The 22,407-nt window shown below is 42.8% G+C and overlaps 1 protein-coding gene across 5 annotated transcripts in view; it reads right to left on the bottom strand.

Annotated features, from left to right (window-relative positions):
* LOC115130807 (poly(rC)-binding protein 3) overlaps nt 1–22,407 on the bottom strand; it is a 154,762-nt gene that overhangs the window by 43,908 nt on the left and 88,447 nt on the right. For 3 of the 5 annotated variants that reach the window (XM_029662393.2, XM_029662559.2, XM_029662308.2), the window contains exons 6-12: nt 14,725–14,868; nt 8,109–8,132; nt 7,981–8,013; nt 7,764–7,880; nt 7,122–7,253; nt 6,570–6,698; nt 3,463–3,537 (exon numbers count right to left, since the gene is read on the bottom strand). In XM_029662393.2, coding sequence (XP_029518253.1) covers nt 3,463–3,537; nt 6,570–6,698; nt 7,122–7,253; nt 7,764–7,880; nt 7,981–8,013; nt 8,109–8,132; nt 14,725–14,868 — 654 coding nt within the window. The remainder of the gene's footprint in view (nt 1–3,462; nt 3,538–6,569; nt 6,699–7,121; nt 7,254–7,763; nt 7,881–7,980; nt 8,014–8,108; nt 8,133–14,724; nt 14,869–22,407) is intronic. The other 2 variants (XM_029662685.2, XM_029662478.2) reach the window with 1 other exon arrangement.

The raw sequence follows: 22,407 nt of genomic DNA, 5'->3' as shown, positions 1-22,407 counted from the left end.
TACGAGCAGCACCGCAGATATAGAGATGAGCAAAATGTAAGACTTCGCTTTCACACAGTCACACACAGTATCTGCACATGGGCACAGTTAAGCTTCATGCTATCCACAGTGTGGTAGCCAGTGCACCAAAACAGATGAGGAGTTGATCCTCTCGCGTCCACGCTTTTAGTTGTTGCGGAAAATGACTCACTATGCTGTTTACTTTCTGCATCTAGACTATATGTACAAAAGTATGTGGACACCACTTCAAATTATTGGATTCAGCTATTTCAGCCACACCTGTTGCTGACAGGTGTATAACATTGATCACACCGCCATGCAATCTCCATAGACAAACATTGTCAGTAGAATGGCCTTACTGAAGAGCTCAGTGACTTTCAACTTGGCACCGTCATAGGATACCACCATTCCAAAAAGTCAGTCCGTCAAATTTCTGCCCTGCTCGAGCTGCTCTGGTCAACTCTAAGTGCTGTTATTGTGAAGTCAAAACATTTAGGAGCAACAACGTCAGTCCTCAGTTGCAACACTCACCTCCGAGTTCCAAACTGCCTCGGGGAGCAACTTCAGCACGAAAACTGTTAGTCGGGAGCTTCACGAAAACCCATGAAATGGGTTTCCATGCCCAAGCAGCCACACACAAGCCTAAGCACACCATGCACAATGACAATAGTTGGCTGGAGTGGTGTAAAAGCTCACTGCCATTGGACTCTGGAGCAGTGGAAACGTGTTCTCCGGAGTGATGAATCACCCATCTGGCAGTCCAACGGACAAATCTGAATTTGGTGGATGCTAGGAGAACGCTACCTGTTCCAATGCATAGTGCCAACTGTAAAGTTTGGTGTAATGGTCTGGGGATATTTTCCATGGTTTGGGCTAGGCCCCTTAGTTCCAATGAAGGGAAATCTTAACTCTAAAGCATACTGTCATGGCCAAAATGTTTGAGAATGACACAATATTAACTTTCACAAAGTCTGCTGCCTCAGTTTGTATGATGGAAATTTGCATATACTCCAGAATGTTATGAATTAATTGCAAAGTCCCTATTTGCCATGCAAATGAACTGAATCCCCCAAAAACATTTCCACTGCATTTCAGCCCTGCCACTAAAGGACCAGTTGACATCATGTCAGTGATTCTCTCCTTAACACAGGTGTAAGTGTTGACGAGGACAAGGCTGGAGATCACTCTGTCATGCTGATTGAGTTTGAATAACAGACTGGAAGCTTCAAAAGGAGGGTGGTGCTTGGAATCATTGTTCTTCCAATCATGGTTACCTGCAAGGAAACATGTGCCGTCATCATTGCTTTGCACAAAAAGGGCTTCACAGGCAAGGATATTGTTGCTAGTAAGAATGCACCTAAATCAACCATTTATCGGATCATCAAGAACTTCAAGGAGAGCGGTTCAATTGTTGTGAAGAAGTCTTCAGTGCGCCCAAGAAAGTCCAGCAAACACCAGGACCGTCTCGTGTTGATTTAGCTGTGGGATCGGGGCGGGTGGACAAGCAAAAACCCACAAATTCTGACAAACTCCAAGCATTGATTATGCAATAATGGGCTGCCATTAGTCAGGATGTGGCCCAGAAGTTAATTGACAGCATGCCAGGGCGGATTGCAGAGGTCTTGAAAAAGAAGGTTCAACACTGCAAATATTGACTCTTTACATCAACTTCATGTAATTGTCAATAAAAGCCTTTGTCACTTATGAAATGCTTGTAATTATACTTCAGTATTCCACAGTAACATCTGACAAAAATATCTAAAGACACTGAAGCAGCAAACGTTGTGGAAATTAATATTTGTGTCATTCTCAAAACTTTTGACCACGATTGTACAATGACATTCTAGACAATTGTTATTGTATGCCCAACATCAGTGCCCGACCTCACTAATGCTCTTGTGGTTGAACGGAAGCAAGTTCCCGCAGCAATGTTCCAACATCTAGTGGAAAGCCTTCCCAGAAGAGTGGGGGCTGTTATAGCAGCAAAGGGGGGACCAACTCCATATTAATGCCCATGACTTTGGAATGAGATATTCACCGAGCAGGTGTCCACATACTTTAGTCATGTAGTGTTTGCAAGTTGCTACATTGTATTGACTTCAGCTTGGACACTTTTTCTGTACTTTGTTCTTGGTACTTGAAGGACGAAGTCAACATTGGTAGACCCAAAATGTCCACATACTTTTGGCCATGTAGTTTATCTACCTCAATTACCCAGTACCCCTGGACATCGACTTGGTACTGGTACCCCGTGTATATAGCCAAGTTATCGTTGCTCATTGTGTATTTCTTCCTTGTTATTACTTTTGAATTGTTTCTATTTTTCTATTATTAAAAAATGTATCTCTCTGCATTGTTGGGAAGGGCTTGTAAGTCATAATTTCACTGTTTTGATTTTAAACTTGATAATCTATAGGAAGCTTTACCTTACTAAACAAATAGTTAGTAGCTGGCAGCTTAGTTGCACAGAATATGTCAATGATTCATTTTAGCTCTGTCCAAGCAACTTTGGTCAAGGCTATTATAGCAGCAAAGGGGAGACCAACTCCATTTTAATGCCCATAATTTTGGAATGAGATGTTCTTCGAGCAGGTGTCCACATACTTTTGGCCATGTAGTGTACGTCATATCGCTGAGTCTACCTTTAAAAAGATGCTTACAAGTCATCAGGAATGTTAAAAGGATATTATATATTTTTGAAAGAGGAGGTGTGCACTGTACAATTAGAGCTTGCATGCAAGTAATTAGTTAGGAGTGTTTTGAAACACAATCTGAACTAAAATGTTCTCTTTCGATGGTTAACCCACAAAGGTGTTAAAAGTCCAATAGCCATGCTGTCATTTCGGTCCTGACATCCTAAAGGACCCCTCATCGTGTTAATAGTCCAATAGCCATGCTGTTCATTTCGGTCTTGACATCCTAAGGGGCCCCACATTTTGAAGGTTTTTGTTCCAACCCCCCATCCCAACACCCGGTTATCATTTTAATGCTACTGTCAAGAGGTGGACTTGAAATTAATAGAACAGAATTAAGTGAAAGTCGGAACAAAAACCTCTGTGAACAGGGGTCCTATAAAGCATCACAGTTACAAACTATAATGGCCCTCTATTGAGTAGTAACCTGCAACAAGGTCCGTCACTATATCCCTCCCTCCCTCTTGGCCTAGCTGTACCCTGCCTTACATTTAGGTTGCGACAAAGTTCACAGCCGCAGGCCATGATAGTCTATACGTCATATAGACGTCCACAACTAGATAAGAGCCTATCAAACAAGGCTTGTTAGAATGTAATATAAGGAGCCACGCTGACTCTTGTGGCTGCTCTGAACTTTGTACATTGGGCTTTACAAGAAGGGGGGCGGAATGCGAGTGAGTGTGAACCTGAGTGCACTAACAGGCAGGGGCTGATGCTGGAATAAAAGGCTGATGTTGGCTGCGGTTGCCACCAGCAGCTCGGCTCTTACCTGGCCACCTGAAAAAATGACGGGGGTGGAGGCGGGCTTTGGGCGGTAGGGAATGGTGGCACCTTTCGGTGGGGACTAGGAGAAGAGGAATAGGGAAGACACAGAAAGAGCGTTAGACCAGGACTGAGTGTGTGGCCGTGGGTTTGACAAAAGAGACGAGGGAGACAAAGATTACATCAGATTACATGTCACCTAAGTCATGCATTATAGGGTGCCGTTTCAGACAGATGTACTTTCCGAGCCCAGTGTTTTTGTGAGGAGTTTGTCTGCATTCTATTTGCCAAATCTTGAAAAAAAAGATTTAAAGACGGCTGGGTGTTTCAATAATGTAAAGTATAGGGGCAGCTGCATCTGAATGTGTTAACAGCAAAAACCACATTGAATCTGATCTTTTGAGTTTTGTCTCATTCCACATTTTCATATGTAGTTCTTAATCCTGATACAATTCCGATGTTCCATTAGCGACCTCAGATCAGATGTTTTTTTTTGCACGTGACCTACCGTTACCACAACAACCCCCCAAAACATTAAAGGAACACTGACAGGAAATGAGCATTGCATCTGTGTGATATTTGGCTACATCAGTGTGAATGTGCAAATCTGATATGGGTCACATAAAACTGAGTGTGGAAAGTCAGAAAAAAGTATTGGATATGAAAAAATATTGGGCTCTTAGAATGGATGTATAAACACAACCTTAGAGAGCTGCTTGAGTAAGACACATGATATATTAATGTGGCAGTACACATACACTTTGGGTGATGATTAACTCCATCAGATTGTATCACTAGCCTTTGCAAGACAAAAACTACATGTCAGTTTAACTGGTTATAAGACAAGAACAATCTGTAAATTAGTAAATAGACTATCAACCAGCAGTGCTTGACTTGGGCAGGAGCTCACCGGAGTTGAATACCGGTACCTCAAATTTTCTACTGCTTGAACTCCTGTTTATAGAATATGCTTCTGCACCTAAACAATATATAAACAATATAATCGGCACCCAAAATGAGTAACGGAACCTATTTCAGTTCAACCAGGAACAAGAAATAGTTGACTTCGATGGGGAAAATTGGGGCAATAATAACTACACTGCTCAAAAAAATAAAGGGAACACTAAAATAACACATCCTAGATCTGAATGAATGAAATATTCTTATTAAATACTTTTTTCTTTACATAGTTGAATGTGCTGACAAAGGAATTACACAAAAATGATCAATGGAAATCAAATTTATCAACCCATGGAGGTCTGGATTTGGAGTCACACTCAAAATTAAAGTGGAAAACCACATTACAGGCTGATCCAACTTTGATGTAATGTCCTTAAAACAAGTCAAAATGAGGCTCAGTAGTGTGTGTGGCCTTCACGTGCCTGTATGACCTCCCTACAACGCCTGGGTATGCTCCTGATGAGGTGGCGGATGGTCTCCTGAGGGATCTCTTCCCAGACCTGGACTAAAGCGTCCGCCAACTCCTGGACAGTCTGTGGTGCAACGTGGCGTTGGTGGATGGAGCGAGACATGATGTCCCAGATGTGCTCAATTTGATTCAGGTCTGGGGAACGGGCGGGCCAGTCCATAGCATCAATGCCTTCCTCTTGCAGGAACTGCTGACACTCTCCAGCCACATGAGGTCTAGTATTGTCTTGCATTAGGAGGAACCCAGGGTCAACCGCACCAGCATATGGTCTCACAAGGGGTCTGAGGATCTCATCTCGGTACCTAATGGCAGTCAGGCTACCTCTGGCGAGCACATGGAGGGCTGTGCGGCCCCCCAAAGAAATGCCACCCCACACCATGACTGACCCACCGCCAAACCGGTCATGCTGGAGGAAGTTGCAGGCAGCAGAACATTCTCCACGGCATCTCCAGACTGTCACGTCTGTCACATGTGCTCAGTGTGAACCTGCTTTCATCTGTGAAGAGCACAGGGCACCAGTGGCGAATTTGCCAATCTTGGTGTTCTCTGGCAAATGTCAAACGTCCTGCACGGTGTTGGGCTGTAAGCACAACCCCCCACCTGTGGACATCGGGCCCTCATACCACCCTCATGAAGTCTGTTTCTGAGCGTTTGAGCAGACACATGCACATTTGTGATCTGCTGGAGGTAATTTTACAGGGCTCTGGCAGTGCTCCTCCTGCTCCTCCTTGCACAAAGGCGGAGGTAGCGGTCCTGCTGCTGGGTTGTTGCCCTCCTACAGCCTCCTCCACGTCTCCTTATGTACTGGCCTGTCTCCTGGTAGCGCCTCCATGCTCTGGACACTACGTTGACAGACACAGCAAACCTTCTTGCCACAGCTCGCATTGATGTGCCATCCTGGATGAGCTGCACTACCTGAGCCACTTGTGTGGGTTGTAGACTCCGTCTCCTGCTACCACTAAAGTGAAAGCACCGCCAGCATTCAAAAGTGACCAAAACATCAGCCAGGAAGCATAGGAACTGAGAAGTGGTCTGTGGTTATCACCTGCAGAACCACTCCTTTATTGGGGGTGTCTTGCTAATTACCTATAATTTCCACCTGTTGTCAATTCCATTTGCAAAACAGCATGTGGAATTTATTATCAATCAGTGTTGCTTCCTAAGTGGACAGTTTGATTTCACAGAAGTGTGATTGACTTGGAGTTACATTGTGTTGTTAAGTGTTCCCTTTATTTTTTTTGAGCAGTGTAGTTTACTGATTCAATCAGAAGCTGTGTCTAGACCACATTTCTGAGTTAATGGCAAAATAACACTCTTCCCATGTTGTGAGATAGGATATTTGAACTAAGGTTTTATTTCTAAATGTGATGTTAATTTAAAATGATTGAATTGATTCATCGAGTTCTCTCTGTCAGAGAACACAAGTTGGTTTTGTCTTACCCCTGAAACTTCTGGACCTACAAAGTTGTTACTGGGGAATTATTAGATTTTGTTCAGTCCATTATGTCAGATGTTTTTTACCATCACAGCAGGAGTATCTTGGAAGAGGTCTAGGGACAGAGACCATTCAGAGTGCCAGCAGTAGCATGGCTCTCTCTGTATCTTTGTTCTGGCTATGTGGGTTTTGGTGGCTAGATTCCCATTGTATTGCACTGAAAATGTCCTCTACCTCCAACATACTTTACCTCAAGCATGACCACACAGATTTGTTTGACACACTGGATTATGGCTTCAGGGGTCCCAGAGATTGTCACGGCACGCTCTGTGGAGTTAGGCAGCATGTCCCCTGCCACCTGAACCTGTGCCCCTGTGGACTGGGGAGAGATAGACATGGCACAGTGAGACATAGTTCCAGTTCAATTCAATTCACTTACTGTAAATTGGCCTTATTTATCTTGCATCTTGAGCTCCTGAGTAAAGACAATCAACATGTATAGATCACATTGATATTGAAAATAACAACATAAGGTCACACTCACAAAGACACAGAGCCATTGACAACTCAAGTAATACGGTGAGGGTCATTGCTTAGTATGATACGTTTGTTGGGTTTATTTAGTATAGGCAACAGTCATAAGACAGAAATGAAGTATAGTAAATTGAGGAGTGAGCAAGTGCACACTTCTGGTAGAAGGGTAAAGAATCGGAATGCAAACAATCTTGGCATCATCTTGATTCCATGATTAATGTCTGATGTTCATGGTATAGCCTGCTACTGTACCTGTACTGTAACGTACCTCTCTCATCTCCTTTATCTTGGAACCTCCCTTCCCAATGAGAGATCCACACTGGCTGGCTGGCACCACCAGACGCAGAGTGACAGGGGGCTTGCTGGTGGCTGGACTGTTGCTCATGGAATTGATTATATCCTGGAATGGGATATAATCTGGTCAAGCATAAGAAACAGTTGCCTGTGTAAGACATATTTTACTTTGATGTTTACTACACCTTCTTTCCATGGCCATTTATGTTTCTCCCTTTTGTTGGCAAATCGGTTTTGTTGGACCACGGTTAAAGAAAGTAAAGGAGGTTATTCTTCATAATTATATATATTCTTTTGCCTAAATGTGAAATGCTTTTATTAAATTCGCATTCCCACCGGGATTAAACATATAAAAACCTGGCAAACCTTTTGGCTTCACAAACAAATTGTTTCATGTTTTTATTAATCCCTGTTACTATGCCAAACTAATTAAGACATTTTATATTTTCACAAGGTTGAAGAATGCCTTGAATTCGTCTGAATATGAAGACAAAATCAACAACCCTCCCAAGGAAAGCACCATCTGAAGCTATTCTCTATTTGTCCTCACCCAAGCAGTGGTAGCACTCCTGCCTCTGTGTAAAGAAGTTACTTAGGACAAGAGAAAGTATGATACCTCCTCAAATTTATAGGCAATCATGGCAAAGGCCTTAAAGATGGCGTCGGTTGGGCCGGTGATGGTGACGATCCGCTCGGGGCAGTTGCCCTCAGAGATGTTGATTCGTGCTCCGCTCTGTGAATAATAACAGACGTCATTATGAGCAGCCCTTGGATTAATTCTAACTCTCATGATAAAAGTGTATAATGGAAGAAAAGAGGGATTGACAACGCACCTCCTCGCGCATTTTCTTCACTGTTTCCCCTTTCTGGTATAAAAACATTAAATGTTTACAGTAATCTCAAGTAATTATTATTGTGATTGTGTTATGTACAAGTGCGTGATAAACAAAGTCTTGCATACCTTGCCAATAATACTTCCAACCTCCTAAAACAAATAAGGGAACATAAACATAAAATAGTAGTTGTAATTAACATTTTAGGGTAATCTCAATGCTAACAATAAGGTTATTGATACTGCTTTGGTAACACTTCATATTAAGGTCCCTTAATAAATCATTTATAAATATTTTGTGTTACTTAACATTTATTTATAATTAGTCAATTATTTATCTAATAAGGTATTTGATCATAATATGTTCACAATTTGTAAAGGATTTATAATGAACTACGAATGTACTTAACCAGCTACAGTTGAAGTCGGAAGTTTACATACATTTAGGTTGGAGTCATTAAACCTTGTTTTTCAAATACTCGACAAATGTCTTGTTAACAAACTATAGTTTTGGCAAGTCGGTTAGGACATCAACTTTGTGCATGACACAAGTAAGTTTTCCAACAATTGTTTACAGACAGATTATTTCACGTATAATTCTGTTTATCACAATTTCAGTGGGTAAGAAATGTACATACACGAAGTTCACTGTGCCTTTAAACAGCTTGGAAAATTCCAGAAAATTATGTCATGGCTTCAAAAGCTTATGAAAGGCAAATTGACATAATTGGATGTGTACCTGTGGATGTATTTCAAGGCCTACCTTCAAAATCAGTGCCTCGTTGTTTGACATCATGGGGTAATCAAAAGAAATCAACCAAGACCTCAGAAAAAAAATTGTAGCCCTCCACAAATCTGGTTCATCCTTGGGAGCAATTTCCAAACGCCTGAAGGTACCACGTTCATCTGTACAAACAATAGTACGCAAGTGTAAACACCATGGGACCATGCAGCCGTCATACCGCTCAGCAAGGAGACGCGTTCTGTCTCCTAAAAATGAACGTACTTTGGTGCGAAAAGTGCAAATCAATCCCAAACAACAGGAAAAGACCCTGTGAGATGCTGGAGGAAACAGGTACAAGTATCTATATCCACAGTAAAACGAGTCCTATATAACCTGAAGGCCACTCAGCAAGGAAGAAGCCATTGCTCCAAAACCGCCATAAAAAAGCCAGACTACGGTTTGCAACTACACATGTGGACAAAGATCGTACTTTTTCGAGAAATATCCTCTGGTCTGAGGAAACAAAAATATAACTATTTGGCCATAATGACCATCATTATGTTTGGAGGAAAAAGCGGGATGCTTGCAAGCCGAAGAACACCATCCCAACTGTGAAGCACAAGGGTGGCAGCATCATGTTGTGGAGGTGCTTTGCTGCAGGAGGGACTGGTGAACATAACAAAATAGATGGCAACATGAGGAGGTAAAATTATGTGGATATATTGAAGCAACATCTCAAGACATGAGTCAGGAAGTTAAAGCATGGTCACAAATGGGTCTTCCAAATGGACAATGACACCAAGCATACTTTCAAAGTTGTGACAAAATGGCATAAGGACAACACAGCTAAGGTATTGGAGTGGCCATCACAAAGCCCTGACATCAATCCTGTAGAAAATTTGTGGGCAGAACTGAAAACGCGTGTGCGAGCAAGGAGGGCTACCAAGCTGACTCAGTTACACTAGCTCTGTCAGGATGAATGGGCCAAAATTCTGTAAGCGTTTGACCCAAGTTAAACAATTTAAAGGCAATGCTACCAAATACTAATTGAGTGTATGTAAACTTCTGACTCCCGGGAATTTGATGAAAGAAATAAAAGCTGAAATATATAATTCTCTCTACTATTATTCTGACATTTCACATTCCTAAAATAAAGTGGTGATCCTAACTGACCTAAGACAGTGTCACATCCTTAACATATAAAGCTTTTATTTTCTATGGTGGAGTAGGTCAGGGCGTGACTGGGTGGTGTTCTAGTTTTATTATTTCTATGTGTAGTCTAGTTTTTGTATTTCTATGTTGGCCTGGTATGGTTTCCAATCAGAGGCAGCTGTCTACCGTTGTCTCTGATTGGAAATTGTCACGCCCTGACCTGAGAGAGCCTTTTTATGTCTCTATTTTAGCTTGATCAGGGTGTGATTTGGGTGGGCATTCTATCTTTTGTTTTCTAGATTTTTGTGCTTCTATGTTTTGACCGGGTATGGTTCTCAATCAGGGATAGCTGTCTTTCAATGTCTCTGATTGGGAATCATACTTAGGCAGCCTTCTTTCCCTGTTGTATTTGTGGGTAGTTGACTTTGTTAGAGGAATTATAGCCGGAGTTAAGCTTCGCGTTCGTGTCCTTGTTTTCTTGGCTACATTTTCTATAAATAAAAGGAATATGTACGCTCACCACGCTGCACTTTGGTCCACTTCTTACGACGCCTGTGACAGAACTACCCACCACCAAAGGACCAATCAGCGTGGTAAGGGGGACTCATGGACGGTGAAGGACCCTGGAGGCAGGCTGGGGAATATCGCCGTCCCAAGGAGGAGCTGGAGGCAGTAAAGGCAGAACGGCAATGCTACGAGGAGTTGGCTCAACGAGGCGTGCACAAGAGGCAGCCCCCAAAACATTTTTTGGGGAGGCACACTGGGAGATTGGCGGAGTCAGGTTTTGGACCGTGGGGAGAGAGTGACTAGTCAGGTTCCAGTTTATGCGGCTTTGCGCCGTGTGTCTCCAGTGCACTCTCATAGCCCGGTGCGCTCTCTGCAAACTCCCCGCAGTTGCCGTGCTAGAGTTGGCATTCAGCCAGGAGGGATTGTGCCGGATCAGCGCTCCTGGTCTCCGGTGCGTCTCTTCGGCCTAGGTTATCCTGCGCCAGCTCTACGCACGGTATCCCCAGTTGCCAGGAGAACCCAGTGCGGCCTGTTCCAGCTCCCTGCACGTGCTGGGCTAAAGTGGGCATGCAGCCAAGAGGAGCGGTGCAAGGACTAAGCACCAGAGCTCCAGTGCTCCCCCACAGCCCGGTTTGACCTGTGCCTGCGCTCGGGAGGTCCCGGGATAAAGTGAGCATTCAGCCTGGAAGAGTGGTGCCAGGGATAAGCACCAGATATCCAGTGCTCCCCCACAGCCCGGTTCATCCTGTGCCTACTTCCAGAACCAGGCCTCCTGTAGGTCTCCTCAGCCTGGTGGGCCCTGTGACAGCCCCACGCACCAGGGTGCCTATACGTCTCCTCCCACCAGCGTCGGTCCCCAGTTCGGAGCCTCCAGCAACGGTCCCCAGTTTGGATCCTCCAGCGACGGTCCCCATTTCGGAGCCTCCAGCGACGGTCCCCAGTCCAGAGCCTCCAGCGACGGCCTCCAGTCCGGAGCCTCCCGCGACGGCCTCCAGTCCGGGGCACACAGCGAGGGTGCCCAGTCCGGGGCCCCCAGCGAAGGTCTCCAGTCCGGGGCACGCAACGAGCGTCACCAGTCCGTGGCCCGCAACGAGGGTCCCCACACCAGAGGCGCCACCAAAGCGGGGTGAGCCAGAGGTGGATCGGGGTCTACGTCCCGCACCAGAGTCGCCACCACGGATATATGCCCACCCGGACCCTCCCCTAAAGGTTCAGGTTTTGCGGCCGGAGTCCCACCTTTGGGGGATGGGGTGGTACTGTCACGCCCTGACCTGAGAGAGCCTTTTTATGTCTCTATTTTGGTTTGTTCAGGGTGTGATTTGGTTGGGCATTCTAGGTTTTGTTTTCTAGGTTTTTGTGCTTCTATGTTTTGGCCGGGTATGGTTCTCAATCAGGGACAGCTGTCTATCGTTGTCTCTGATTGGGAATCATACTTAGCCAGCCTTTTTTCCCTGTTGTATTTGTGGGTAGTTGACTTTATTAGAGGCATTATAGCCGAAGTAATGCTTCACAGTCGTTTCCTTGTTTTGTTGGCTACATTTTCTATAAATGTATTTTTATTTATTTTATTTTTTATTTACCCGTTATTTTACCAGGTAAGTTGACTGAGAACACATTCTCATTTGCAGCAACGACCTGGGGAATAGTTACAGGGGAGAGGAGGGGGATGAAATAGCCAATTGTAAACTAGGTGACCGTGATGGTTTGAGGGTCAGATTGGGAATTTAGCCAGGACACGGAGGTTAACACCCCTACTCTTACGATAAGTGCCATGGGATTTTTAATGACCTCAGAGAGTTAGGACACCCATTTAACGTCCAATCCGAAAGACGGCACACTACACAGGGCAATGTCCCCAATCACTGCCCTGGGGCATTGGGATATTTTTTTAGACCAGAGGAAAGAGTGCCTCCTACTGGCCCTCCAACACCACTTCCAGCAGCATCTGGTCTCCCATCCAAGGACTGACCAGGACCAACCCTGCTTAGCTTCAGAAGCAAGCCAGCAGTGGTATGCAGGGTGGAATGCTGCTGGCATATATAAAAGGAATATGTACGCTCACCACGCTGCACTTTGGTCCACTTCTTACGACGCCCGTGACAGGGATCATATTTAGGTAAACTTTTCCCTACTGTTGTTTGTGGGATCTTGTTTATATATTGTTGCTTTTGAGCCCCACAAGGCTGTACATTCGTTTGTTTGTTTCTCTTTATTGTTTTGTTGCTGGTTCACATTTAAATAAAATATGATGAACCCAAATCAAGCTACGCCTTGGTCTACCCATTTCGCCGAGCGTTAGACAGGGAATTTTTACTGGGATTAAATGTCAGGAATTGTGAGTTTAAATGTATTTGGCTAAGGTGTATGTAAACTTCCGACTTCAACTGTATGTAAGGGATAAATGCTGCCATTCTGTAGATTACCTTGAAAGTAATGGACGATGCAGCGGGATGAGGTGGAGTCAAGTCCCTTTGCAGAGTTAATTATTCCAAGGTCATGTACAGATCGGAGGCGTTTATCTCACTTATATCACAGTTGCCAAAGAAAACAATAGGAAAGCACACATTTACCGGTATAAATACTTTTTTCCCCGTTGATGTTAACATTTTTATCTTTTTTTTATAATTCATACTTTCTCATCTTCTGGTTGCTAGAGACGCGACCCAGTTGTTCGTTTGATTAGTTCGATATTTACGGACGCGACACAGCCGTTGGTTCTTTATGTTCCGTTGCCATGCTCAGTGGCAGCATTCTTATTCCTTGCTTGCTGCTAGCTAGCCAACTAGCTACGGCTACACAGTCACAACCTCCGCAGCTGAATAACAGCTAAGTTTATTCCGTTGCGTTTGTTTAAGCTGTTTATCCTGCTTATACCAGAGTTGCCAAAGAAAACAATTCGAAGCACACATTTACCTGTAGAAATGACATTTTCTCGTAGATTTTTTTCATTTATACATAGTACCAGTCAAAAGTTTGGACACACCTACTCATTCAAACGGGTTTCTTTATTTTTGCTATTTCTACATTGTAAAATAACGAACACGAAACTATGAAGAAACATGTGTGGAATTATTTAGTGACCCCAAAAATATATTTTATATTTGAGATTATTCAGAGTAGCCACCCTTCGCCTTGATGACAGCTTTGCACACTCTTGGCATTCTCTCAACCAGCTTCATGAGGAATGCTTTTCCAACAGTTTTGAAGGAGTTCCCACATACAATTGAAGTTGGAAGTTTACATACACCTTAGCCAAATACATTTAAACTCGGTTTTTCACAATTCCTGACATTTAATCCCAGTAAAAATTCCCTGTCATATGTCAGTTAGGATAACCACTTTATTTAAGAATGTGAAATGTCAGAATAATAGTAGAGAGAATGATGTATTTCAGCTTTATTTTTATCATCACATTCCCAGTGGGTCAGAAGTTTACATACACTCAATTAGTATTTGGTAGCATTGTCTTTAAATTGTTTAACTTGGGTCAAACGTTTTGGGTAGCCTTCCACAAGCTTCCCACAATAAGTTGCATGAATTTTGGCCCATTCATCCTCAGCGTGTGCTGAGCGGCCTTTCAGGTTATGTTGATATAAGACTCGTTTTACTGTGGATATATAACTTTTGTACCTGTTTCCTCCAGCATCTTTGCACAAACTCCTTTGGGAACTCCTTTGCTGCTGGGATTGAATTTGCACTTTTCGCACCAAATTTTTGCACTTTTCGTACGTTCATATCAAGGAGACAGAATGCGTCTCCTTCCTGAGCGGTAATGACGGCTGCGTGGTCCCATTGTCTTTATACTTGCGTACTATTGTTTGTACAGATGAACGTGGTACTTTCAGGTGTTTGGAAATTTCTCCCAAGGATGAACCAGACTTGTGGAGGTCTACAATTTGTTTTAGTTCTTTGCAGATTTCTTTTGATTTTCCCATGATGTCAAGCAAAGATGCACTGACTTTGAAGGTAGGCCTTAAAATACATCCACAGGTACACCTCCAATTGACTCAAATGATGTCAATTAGCCTATCAGTAGCTTCTAAAGCCATGACATAATTTTCTGGAATAATAATAATTTCCAAGCTGTTTAAAGGCACAGTCAATTTAGTGTATGTAAACTTCTGACCCACTGGAATTGTGATACAGTGAATTATAGTGAAATAATCTGTCTGTAAACTATTGTTGGAAAATTTACTTGTGTCATGCACAAAGTAGATGTCCTAACCGACTTGCCAAAACTGTAGTTTGTTAACAAATTTGTGGAGTGGTTGAACAACGAGTTTTAATGACTCCAAACATAGTGTATTTAAACTTCTGACTTCAACTTTAGTGTTGAACAGTTGTTGGCTGATTTTCCTTTACTCTGTGATCCAACTCATCCAAAACCATCTCAACTGGGTTCAGGTTATGTGATTGTGGAGGACAAGTCATCAGAAGCAGCAACCCATCACTCTCCTTGGTCAAGTAGCCCTTACACAGCCTGGTTGTGTGATTTGCTTCATTGTCCTGTTAAAAAACAAATGATAGTCCCACTAAGCACAAACCAGATGGGATGGCGTATCGCTGTATAATACTGTGATAGTTATACTGGTTATGTGTGCCTTGAATTTTGAGTAAATCACTGACAGTGTCACCAGAAAAGCACCCCCAAACCATCACACCTCCTCCTCCAAGCTTCACGGTGGGAACCACACATGCTAAGATCATCTATTCACCTACTCTGCATCTCACAAAGACACGGAGGGGTTGGAACTGAAAATCTAAAATGTGGGATCATCAGACCAAAGGACAGATTTCCACCTGTCTAATGTCCATTGCTCGTGTTCCTTGGCCCAAGCAAGTCTCTTGTTCTTATTGGGGTCTTTAGTAGTGGTTTCTTTGCAGCAATTTGACTGTGAAGGCCTGATAAATGCAGTCTCCTCTAAACAGTTGATGTTGAGATCTGTCTGTTACTTGAACATTGTGAAGCATTTTTTGGGGCTGCAATCTGAGGTGCAGTTAAATCTAATGAACTTATCTTCTGCAGCAGACGTAACTCTGGTTCTTCCTTTCCTCTGGCAGTCCTCGTGAGAGCCAGTTTCATCATAGATCTTTATGGTTTTTGAGACTGCACTTGTAGAAACTTTCAAAGTTCTTGAGAACTGACTGAACTTCAAGTCTTAAAGTAATGATGGCATTCCATGTGACTACCTCACGAAGCTGGTTGAGAGAATGCCAAGCGTGTGCAAAGCTGTCATCAAGGCAAAGGGTGGCTATTTTGAAGAATCTCAAAATGTAAATATAATTTGATATTTTTCACACTTTTTTCCATTTGTGCTATTTCATAGTTTTGATGTCTTCACTATTATTCTACAATGTAGAAAAGAGTCAAAATAAAGAAAAACCATGGAATGAGTAGGTTTGTCCAAACTATTGACTGGTACTGCATGTGAATTCATACTTTCTCATCTCTTGGTTGCTAGAGACGTGACCCAGACATTTGTTTGATAACTTCGATATTTATGGACACGACGCAGTCTTTTGTTATTTACTGTATGTTACATTGCCATTCTTGCTGGCAATGATCTTATCCCTTGCTTGCTAGTTAGCCATCTAGCTACAGCTAACACAGTCATGACCTCTGCAGCCAGAATAACAATTAAGCAGTTGTTTTCTATTGACATTAATTTGTATACATCCATACCAAGCTGATAATGCAGATTTTGCCTGGCATAGCTATCAAAGTTTGCTTTCTGGTCAGGACACTCGTCAACACTGACTGTTAATTATGTGGAGATCGCATAGCATATCAAATACTAGGCTAGAAGCGAGATACATTTTTTCTTCTTGCAAAGCTGCCAATATGATGACCAAATTCAAAAATACCCGTTGCTGAAAACAGCTGGTCTAACTAAAAACATGTTGGAGGATTTGACATCTTTGGGGTTAGCCGTGAAGGTTACTAGAGAAATTCATGCTCATCACTGACGATATTAGGTCATTAGATGCACCCCAAAAATATGTCTCTGCAAAAACAAATCAATGCTAGCTAGCTAGCTATGTTTTTTCCTCGTCGGACCTGCGTTTACAACTCATTGAATTTAAGTTTGTGTAGTTATTTGTTTAGCTTTCTATAAGTTTGTAGCAAATATGGTCTGCATGTGTAGGCGCTTATTATGTCATGATTGCAAGTTATCCCTATATCTTTTCCTACTGTCCCGTTATCCAGCTTTAATGTCCATTCTATAATGCCCTTCTAGCCAATGAGAAACGAGTATTCAACAACGCTGTGGTATAAAAAAAAAAAAGAATTATTGTCAATTCATAAGTTTATTTTTAGGCATTTGGTAATGGCTGATTAATCCTTTCAACACCATGTCTCCAGGTGGAAAAGTCCACCTAATTTTTACTCATGGTTTGACTCACCATTTCTTTAAATATTTATAAATGTATTTATATATATCATCGATGAGATATTTAGTCATTGTTAATGAGTCAATTGAAATACATTTTTATTTGTCACATGCTTCGTAAAGAACAGGTCAAGACTAACAGGGAAATATTTTCTTATGGGCCCTTCCCAACAATGCATAGAGAATAACACAATGAACAAATACACAACGAGTAAGGATAACTGGGCTATGTACACGGGCTAGCAGGACCAAGTCGTTAGTGCAGGGTTAAGACCTAATTGAGGTAGAAATGTAGATATAGGTAGGGGTAAAGTGACGAGGCAACAGGATAGATAATAATGATTCAAAGGAGTTAGTCCAAAGACTAAGTCCAAAGAGAGTCAATGCAGATAGTCTGGGTATATTTTTGGTTAACTATTTAGTAGTCTTGTGGCTTGGGAGTAGAGGCAGTTCAAAGTCCTGTTAGTTAGGGCCTTCCTCTGACACCGCCTGAAATAGAGGTCCTGAATGACAGCGAGCTCTGCCCCAGTTATGTACTGGTACCCTCTGTAGCGCCTTGGGGTCGGATGCCAAGCAGTTGCCATACCAAGCTGTGATGCAGCCAGTCATGATGCTCTTAACGGTGCAGGTGAATGGACTATGCAAAATCTTTTTAGTCTCCTGGGGGGGAAGAGGCGTTGTCATGCCTTCTTCATGACTGTGTTGGTGTGTGTTAATTCCTTAGTGATGTGGACACTGAGGAACTTGAAGCTCTCTACTCGCTCCACTACAGCCCTGTCGATGGGGATGGGGGTATGCTAGGCTCCCGTTTCCTGTAGTCCACGATCAGCTCCTTTCTCTTGCTGACGTTTGAGGGAGAGGTTGTTGTTCTGGCACCACTCTGCCAGGTCACTGACCTCCTCTCTATAGGCAGTCTCATCGTCGTCTGTGATCAGGCCTACCACCGTCATGTCATCAGCAAACTTAATGATGGTGTGGGAGTTGTGCGCGGCCACAAAGTCGTGGGTGAACAGGGAGTATAGAAAGGGCATAAGCACGCACCCCTGAGGGGCCCCTGTGTTGAGAGTCAGCGTGGCGGATGTATTGTTGCCATCCCTCACCACCTGGGATGGGCAATTAGGAAGTCCTGGATACAGTTGCAGAGGGAGGTGTTCAGTCCCAGGGTCCTGAGCTTAGTGATAAGCTTGGAGAGCACTATGGTGTTAAACGCTGAGCTGTAGTCAATGAACAGCATTGTCATATAGGTGTTCCTCTTCTCAAGGTGTGAGGTGGCATTGTGGAGTACAACAGAGATGGTGTCATCTGTGGACCTGTTGGGGCAGTATGCAAATTGCAGTTGGACCAGAGTGTCTTGGATGATGGTCCCGCTCAGCCCAGTCAAAACTGTTCGCTGCTCTGGCCCCCCAATGGTGGAACAAACTCCCTCACGACGCCAGGACAGCGGAGTCAATCACCACCTTCCGGAGACACCTGAAACCCCACCTCTTTAAGGAATACCTAGGATAGGATAAAGTAATCCTTCTCCCCCTCCCCCCTTAAAAGACCTAGATGCACTATTGTAAAGTGGCTGTTCCACTGGATGTCATAAGGTGAAAGCACCAATTTGTAAGTCGCTCTGGATAAGAGCGTCTGCTAAATGACTTAAATGTAAATGTAAATGATGGTGTTGATGTGAGCCATGACCAGCCTTTCAAAGCACTTCATGGCTGCAAATGTGAGTGCAAATATGAGTGATGGTCATTTAGACAGGTTACCATGCCGTTCTTGGGCACAGGGACTATGGTGGTCTGATTGAAACATGTACTGTAGGTATTATAGACTGGGTCAGGGAGAGGTTAAAAATGTGAAAAAATGAAGGGCACCCGCCAGCTGGTCAGAGCATGCTCCGAGTATGCGTCCTGATAATTCCTAGTAATGTGCCCTGGTAATGCGGCCTTCTGAATATTATCCTTTATCCTATTATTATCCTGTTTAAAGGTTTTTACTCACATCGGCTATGGGGAGCGAGTTTACAGAGTTGTCTGGAACTGCTGGTGCTCTCATACATGGTTCAATGTTTCTTGCTTCGAAGCAAGCATAGAAGGCATTTATACTGAACAAAAATATAAACGCAATGTTAGTCCCATTTTTCATGAGCTGAAATAAAATAACCCAGAAATATTCCATACGCACAAATAGCATATTTCTCACAAATTTGTTTACATCCTTGTTAGTGAGCATTTCTCCTTTGCCATGATAATCCATCCACTTGACAGGTGTGGCATTTCAAGAAGCTGATTAAACAGCATGATGATTTTAAAGGGACCATAAAAGGCTACACTAAAATGTGTCATACAACACAATGCCACAGATGTCTCATGTTTTGAGGGAGCATGCAATTGGCATGCTGACTGCAGGAAAGTCCACCAGAGCTGTGGTCAGAGAATTGCATGTTCAACGTCCAATGTTCAATGAGCCAACTTTGTTTTAGAGAATTTGTCAGTACTTCCAACCGGCCTCACACCCGGAGACGACATGTAACCACACCAGCCCAGGACCTCCACATCCGGTTTCATTACTGTCTGAGACAGCCGGTTTCGGATCGTCTGAGACAGCCACCCGGACAGCTGATGAAACTGTGGGTTTGCACAACCGACAAATTTCTGCTAAAATGGTCAGAAACCATCTCAGGGAAGCTCATCTGCATGCTCAATGTCCTCAACAGGGTCTTGATCTGACTGCTGTTCGTCATCGTAAACGATAAATGCTGACCTTCAATGGTCACTGGCACACTGGAGAAGTGTGCTTTTCACGGATTAGTCCTGGTTTCAACTGTACCGGACAGATGGCCAACAACATGTATGGTGTCGTGTGGGCGAGTGGTTTGCTGAAGTCAACTTTGTGAACAGAGTGCCCCATGATGGTGGTGGGGTTATGGTATGGGCAGGCATAAACTATGGTCAACAAACACAATTGCATTTTATCAATGGCAATTTGGATGCACAGAGATACCGTGACAAGATCCTTAGGCCCATTGTTGTGCCATTCATCTGCTAACATCACCTCATGTCGCAAGGATCTGTACACAATTCCTGTAAGTGCGTTCCAGTTCCCACTAGTATCCAGCAATTTAGCACAGCCATTGAAGAGGACCGGGACAAAATTCCAGAGGCCACAATCAACAGCCTGATCAACTCTATGAGAAGAAGATGTGTCGCACTACATGAGGCAAACGGTGGTCACACCAGATACTGATTGGTTATCTGATCCATGCCCCTACCTTATTTTTAAGGTTACTGTGACCAACAGATGCATGTCTGTAATCCCAGTCATGTGAAAACCATAGATTAGGTCCTAATACATTTATTTCAATTGAATTATTTCCTTATTTTAACTGTAACTCAGTAAAGTCTTTGAAATTGTTGCATGTTGAGTTCATAGTGTTGTTTAGTGTAGCTCATCTAACTCACTGGGCAGCTCGTGACTGGGTTCCCCTTTGTAATCCGTGATAGTTTGCCAGCCTTGCCACATCCGATGAGGTCGTAGCGGGATTTCTTATAAGCATCCAGATTAGTGTCCCGCTCCTTGAAAGCTGAAGGTCTAGCCTTTAGCTCAGTGCGGATGTTGTCTGTAATCCATAGCTTCTCGCTGGAATATGTATGTACAGTCATTGTGGGGACGACATCACCGATGCACTTATTAATGAAGCTGGTGGCTGAGGTGGTAAACTACTCAATGTTATTGGATGAATCCTGCAACATATTCCAGTCTGTACAAGTGAAACTGTCCTGTAGTTTAGCATCCGCTTCATAAGATCACTTTTCTATTGAGCTTGTCACTGGTACTTCCTGTTTGAGTATTTGCTTGTAAGTAGGAATGACATGCTGGTAAAAATGAGCTGATACAAATTTGGTAAAACTGATTTACATTTACATTTACATTTAAGTCATTTAGCAGACGCTCTTATCCAGAGCGACTTACAGTTGCCCTGCATTAAAATCAGTGGCCACGGGAAGTGCCACCTAGTGGATTTGCTTTTTCTTGTTTGTCTATGTCATTTATAAATGTGAATACATGCACTTACTAATACCTCAGTTGATGATTAATGTAGATCCTGCACTATACATATACTTTCTGAGCATTTATATATGACTTGCTCCTCCCCAAAAGCTGGCCACATTAGTAGATATTACCTGATGCTCCACGCTAGCCTAGCATGCTTAAGAAAAGGTCGTTTAATAAAACATTTGCGTTATTTCAATTTTCTCGATTTTGCAGATTGGATAATGGGGAAGTTAGGAGTACAGCAACACCTTCCATACCTGGATCGGGGTACATTTTCAAGCAATATGCCTTATCCGTCACCGCGGCGAAAACATATTGGCATAGGACTGAACTTCAAGTGAGTATACAAAACATTAAGAACACCTGCTCTTTCCTTGACACAGACTGACCAGGTGAATCCAGGTGAAAGCTATGATCCCTCAATGATGTCACTTGTTAAATCCACTTCAATCAGTGTAAATGAAGGGGAGGAGACAGGTTAAACAAGGATGTTTAAGCCTTGAGACAATTGAGACATGGATTGTGTATGTGTGCCATTCAGAGTGTGAAAGTGCAAGAAAAAATATTAAAGTGCCTTCGAACAGGGTATGGCAGTAGGTGTCAGATGCACCGGTTTGTGTCAAGAACTGCAACGCCCCTGGGTTTTTCACGCTCAACAGTTTCCCGTGTGTATCAAGAACGGCCCACCAGGCCGTTCTTGATTGTCATTTGTCGATGTATACCCGTGTGCTGACGCTGCTCCTGTCTTGTTCTCTGTCTATTCTTAATTAAATGTCAACTCCCCGTACCTGCTTCTCGACACCAGTGTCGGTCCTTACGGGTTCCTAATGTTTGTTTGGCATAATCAGTGTGTATAGTGCAGATTAGTGGCTGCAAAGTAGTTGATTAATAATTAGTCAATGGTTTATAAGGATTTACGATAATCATCAAATGAGGTGTGCAAGTACTCACATTTACAAATGCACTCATTACCAATTAATAAATATCCCATTCATGAAATATTATAAATACATTTAAAAATATGTAAATAAATTCTCAGTCAAAATATTAATCAACCATTAACAAATGCCTTATAAATAATCAAAAGAGTTGACAATAACTCCTTTTAAAATAGCTGGTTTATCAGTACATTATTAATAATTGACACATTGGGAACATACAATGTTCACAATGTTTACAAATTGTGAACATTTGAATTTATCAAACACCTTATGGTTTATTTTATCAATAATACATCATTTTAAAATAGTGTTGATAAATGTGTAAATAACTTAAAATATTGTTTATTGACATTTACAAATGTAAGAACAATGATTAATATATGGCAAGTACACTTTATAAACTGTTTATAAATGGGTTATTAAGGAACCTTAATATAAACAGCTTTTCGAGGCATCACTTCATACTCACGAGCAAAGAGCCCAAGTGACAATTGCAATGTACTTGCAAAGGTCGAACAGCTACCTAATCTAACTGTTGCCAAGCTAAAATATGCATGCAATCACTCTCTATCATCTTGGTCTGGTGCAGTACAACTAGGGAAGCCGGGCAGTGATGGCTTTGAGGGCTAATACTCTTTCACCTCTCCTCCATGGTCAAATGCACTCAG

This window comes from Oncorhynchus nerka, linkage group LG1, assembly GCF_034236695.1.
Source record: "Oncorhynchus nerka isolate Pitt River linkage group LG1, Oner_Uvic_2.0, whole genome shotgun sequence".
NCBI lineage: Eukaryota > Metazoa > Chordata > Actinopteri > Salmoniformes > Salmonidae > Oncorhynchus > Oncorhynchus nerka.
The sequence above is the reverse complement of the archived record's forward strand: the minus strand, read 5'-3'. Positions and strand labels throughout refer to the sequence as shown.